The 5,000-nt window shown below is 37.5% G+C and overlaps 1 protein-coding gene across 3 annotated transcripts in view; it reads right to left on the bottom strand.

Annotated features, from left to right (window-relative positions):
- Positions 1-165: 165 nt before the first annotated feature.
- dbpb (D site albumin promoter binding protein b) overlaps positions 166-5,000 on the bottom strand; it is a 14,669-nt gene continuing 9,834 nt past the window's right edge. For all 3 annotated transcript variants that reach the window (XM_083529038.1, XM_083529039.1, XM_083529040.1), the window contains 2 exons: positions 2,976-3,226; positions 166-2,406 (listed from right to left, as the gene is read on the bottom strand). In XM_083529038.1, coding sequence (XP_083385164.1) covers positions 2,188-2,406; positions 2,976-3,226 — 470 coding nt within the window. In that variant the 3' untranslated portion in view covers positions 166-2,187. The remainder of the gene's footprint in view (positions 2,407-2,975; positions 3,227-5,000) is intronic.

Here is a 5,000-nt window from a genome sequence, read left to right as displayed (position 1 = left end):
AGGTTTAAAAGGTATTACTGCCCATCAAACAAAAACAAAGCGAATGTTCCCTGCACATGTTTCCCTTTATATGTCGTGATTTTTGTTGCATTCAATTGCTCGAGGTAAAAATAAAACAATCCCTGCAAAAGTAAAAGACCAAAAAGATGCAGAAAATAAAAAAGCTTTGTGAATAAGAATTATTTATTCGTGTACTCCATTAAAATTTCTTTGAAATACTTTGGCTAAGATCAAAGTGGTTACTGGGATGCATAACTCAAGGATGATGAGGATGATCATCATGTATTCATTCATCTATTAAACAAGGTGGAACGTTGCAGGGAAATCCCGACCCGAAAGATAGAGGTGAGCAAAAAAAAAAAAAAAAAAAAAAAAAAAAAATTTAAAATTCTGCACTGCGTAACACCTACATCACCGAAAAAGTGGAATGTCTGAACAGAAAATAAAAGTGCCGTTCAGTTCCTCGAGATTGTAGCAAACACCAGCCGCTACATGAGTGTCTCAGAGGGTGTATAATAATAATAATCATAATAATAATCATAATAATAATAATAATAATGCACTCTTTTACTTAACAAATCCACCTGGCACCACCTATGAAAGCTTTGAAACAGGAAGTGGCCTAAAACATGCACAATTAAGAAAAGAGTTGTGCTTTTACAAGAACAGAAATACAGAGCAAAGCTTAACGTAAAGCGAAAGTTCATCGTTGCACAAGTTAATGCAATATTTAGTACAATAAAAAGTCAAAGTGATCTAATTAAAGAAAGGGACTGAAAGGAGAAGTAAATATTCAAAGTGCTGTAACGTGTGAAGTGTCACGCCATGATGTCGATGCAATTGTATAGAGATTCTCAAAACTGGAACTCGTGAAGTTTTGGCAAAACTCAACAGCATGATCCCGGTCAGTCACTGAAAAAAATCCAAAATTCCAGTAATGATGGGAGATGGTAAAACTAACGACTCCTGGGAAAGCTATGCACGCTAAATATGCAAGCAACCTACTAAAAAAAAAAAAAAAAAACACAGTCCAGAAAATGCAAATCCGTTTGGAAAATATAGTAAATATCTGTATACAATACAGACGGTATGTACTACACAATCTGGTAAGGATAATTCTTGTCATTTGTTTTAGTATTATACAGGTGTATGCTTTGCACAGCAAGGATAATTTCTATAGAGGGTTCAAGTATGCAAGGGAATTAAAACACTGTGGCACCAACAGTGCTGGTGATCACAGACGTTGTAGTGTTAATCTGTGTGGGAGGAAGGATACAGGACGTCTATTTCAGGAATAGAATAAAAAAAAAAAAAAAAAAAAAAAGGGAAACTAAGTACATGTGTGAAGATTAGTTTCACAATACAATACAATTTAGAATTCAAATCAATGGACAAACAGTGAAGAGAGAAGAAAAGGAAGAATCAATATCACAATCCATCACAATGCACCCCATGCTTTCTCTTTCTTTCTGTCTTCTTCTTTAATAAACCACTGTCCCAAAAAAAACCAACGGTTGCCCTTCCCTGTTAGAACTGCTAATGAATACTAATAATACTAATAATAATACTAATAATGCCAAAACGCAGGTCACGTCATCCAAAAAAAAAAAAAAAACGCTGTTTTTATCGCAAATGCATAAAAAGTACACGACTAACTGTGCTAATTAAGTGCTTGAAAAACCCAAATATATATTTTTTTATCAAATGTAATTAGCGTTCACAGTTTGAAATCATTATTCCACCAATCTGATGAAATATTATATTACTTTTACAATATTACTTTTCTTCCTCTCATCTATTCCCATCTGTCCAGCCCCCTGTAAGTGCTTTTTAAAATACCAGATAAAAATGCTTTAGTAATATATTTCTACATTCTCTCTCGATCTCACACTCTCCGGAACATCTTCCATATATCAAATATTCTCCACAAAACTCTTCTTCCTATATCGAATGCCTCTATATTTATAAAAATATACATTTCTCTCTATAGGGAAAAACATTGAATCCTATGTTAACTTTGTATCTTGAAAGTATAAACAGGCTTGTTTTGTCCATTTCCCTGCATCGCTCTTTCAGTCCACGCGTTTCTCTGTTTTTTTTTTTTTCTTTGTGTGACTTTCAGCTCGTGTCCATTTTTCTCGCTCCACGCGTTCGGTGATCCGAGTACGTCTTTCTCTCCTTTCCTCTTCATAACTGCTCGACGTAGCGGTTCTCGTACTTGTTGAGGATGTTGCGGCAGCGGCCGAGCTCCTTGCGCATGTTGGCCACTTCCTGTCGGAGCGCCGCGTTCTCCCGTTCCAGAAAGGCGGCGCGCACCGAGATCTGGTTCTCTTTGACTCGTCGCGCGTCCCGCGAGCGCTTAGCTGCCTCGTTGTTCTTCAATCGTCGACTCCAATATTTGTCATCCTGTGCACATGGAGATAATTTTTTTTTAATGGCTGAGAAAAGAGAGATTATTAGGTCGTTTCATTTTTTTTTTTTTTTTTTTTTTTAGGAAGGCTAAAACCATGTTATTTGTCTGTCTGTCTGTCTCTTTCTATCTATCCATGGATCTGCCATGTAATATAAAGCAGAGGTGGACAAAAATAGACAGCTGTAGAGAGAAAGACAGACAGAACTATGTATGTGTGGAGTGATGGTCTATTCCACAGAGGTGTGTCATATCACAGTTATTAAACCCCAGAGTTGTGAGGAGATCTGCTGTGGGTTTGGGCCTGAACAACGGCTCATACAACAACACCATAATACAACAGAGCAGTGAATTAATCTTAATCACTACACTAATCATGTGTCATCATTCGCTCCAGGACAATGATGTAAGATTCATCAAATCAATGTTAATCGCTGTCAATCAATTCATCTGCTTAGGATAAAACAAAGCCTTCAACAGGGGGAAAATAATTTAATTAGGTTATGCACTTTAACCCATTCCATCTTTGTGAGGCCAATATATGCAACATGCTGAGTGTGTTTACCTTTAAGCTGTCAGGGACGAGCATCTTACGGGCCTTTTTGATCACAGGTTGTGGCTTGAGATCGTCTTCACTAAAGCAATGTGTGCACGGGTCAAACGCCTCCTGCCCTGGGACGCTGGACAGGGCCACATCGGCCGGGTCGGGGTCGGGGTCGAAGGTTGTCAGCATGTCGTTGGCGTTGGTCATGGGTGGCGCAGTGAGAGGTGGGCAGGAGGGTGAAGGGGTAGGATCAAGGCTTCCCTGAGGAGGACCTGAGGACAAAGAACCAGAACCAGAATCAGAATGAGCTTCAAGTATGTTTTCACTTACAAGGAATTTGTTTTGGTGACAGAAAGTTCCAGTTGCACATAAAAAAAAAAAAAGACAAGGAAATTATAATAAGAAAGAATAAAAAGGTGTTGTTGCACATTTTTATAAGAAAAAAAAAAAATAGTAAGAAAGTACAGAAGTAAAAAAGTAAAAAGTGATATGAGTGAAAAGTGCACATATTTTTCATTTAAATGCACAATGTGGAGCGCGTTTAGGTGTTCGTGAGGTAGATTGGCTGGGGGGAAGAATCTTTTCTTGTGTCTGGCTGTCCTGGTGCTCGGTGCTCTCTAGCGCCATTCAGAGAGCAAAAGTTCAAAAAGCATTTGGCTTTAATATAAGAAATCCAGAGTGATTTTTTGAGCCCTTTTTTCATTCTGAATGTACACAGATCTTAAAAGGAAAGTGTGAGTAGGTGAGGGATATGTTAAGACAACTGCTGTACACTAATTTATACCCTGTTGAAAACATTGAATTGAAAAAATACCATACCCTGAACTTTAAAATCAGCCTATATTCTATAAAAGCATCCAGAAAAAAAACAATAGGAGGCATAAACAGCTCGATAAAAATGTGTTGTTCCTTTTAATGTAAGTGTAAATCACAAAATGTCTGAGACCCATGTGACCATATGAGTAAAATCTCACACGTCAACAGTATTAACCTGTTTTTAATTAAACAGGCAATACCATAGATTACATAGAAATGATAGCTGTACAGAAAAAACAGAACATCAGAGGGATCACGTGTTCTTCAAACGCAGCACTAATTAACTAGTGTTTTGCAGACACAAATGAGTTATGGAAAGAAAACATCGGACTGAAACAGCACACATGAGATGGCTCATCATTTCTCTATCCTTTTCAAACTTCATTTCTTTAAACAGCGGATCATTTGATTATAAATTATTCAGTAAATCGATTATTGAAAACCTTCTCATATGGCTGAAGAAGACAGCTGACTCTAACTCTGAATTATGGGCTTAATGTTTTTTTTATATCATTTTATGGATGTTGCATTTAAAACACAATTCTCACATTCTCTTGCTGGATCTTTTTCACCCAGAGGCTGAAATGAGAGAAGTGGACACAACTGGACTATTCCATGCCTCCCCTCATCACGTCTTTATAATACACAGTGACAGATACACCAATGGCCATGTTATTATCAGAACAGAACTCAGACTATCAATAAAGCTTCATTTTTTTATTTGAAAGCTTTTTTAAACGAGAACACAGTTTTTGAGGGTTGATGATATGCCATACACTATATGGAGAAAAGTATGGGGACATACAGTATCTCACAAAAGTGAGTACACGATCATTTTTGTGTATCTTCTCAAGGGACAATACTATATGTTCAGCTTGTATAGCAGTACAGATTTACTGTCCTCAATATACAGCCATTATTGTCAAAATAACTGGCAACAAAAGTGAGTACACTCTAAATGCACATGTCAAAACTGTGTCAAAAGTGTAATTTTTTTGTTGTTGTGAGTACCATTGTTATCCAGCACTGCCTTAATCCTCCTGGGCATAGAATTCACCAGAACTGCACAGGTTAATGCTGAGATCCTCTTCCACTTCTCCATAATGACATCACAGAGCTGCTGGATGTTATACACATGGTGCTTCTCCACCTTTCGCTTGAGGATGCCCAACAGGTGCTCAATTGGATCCAGGTGTGGAGTTATACTTCGCCACTTCAACACCTTCAGCT

This window comes from Silurus aristotelis, assembly GCF_946808225.1.
Source record: "Silurus aristotelis genome assembly, chromosome: 1".
NCBI lineage: Eukaryota > Metazoa > Chordata > Actinopteri > Siluriformes > Siluridae > Silurus > Silurus aristotelis.
Note: the sequence above shows the minus strand (reverse complement) of the source record. Positions and strands in the feature narration are given on the sequence as shown.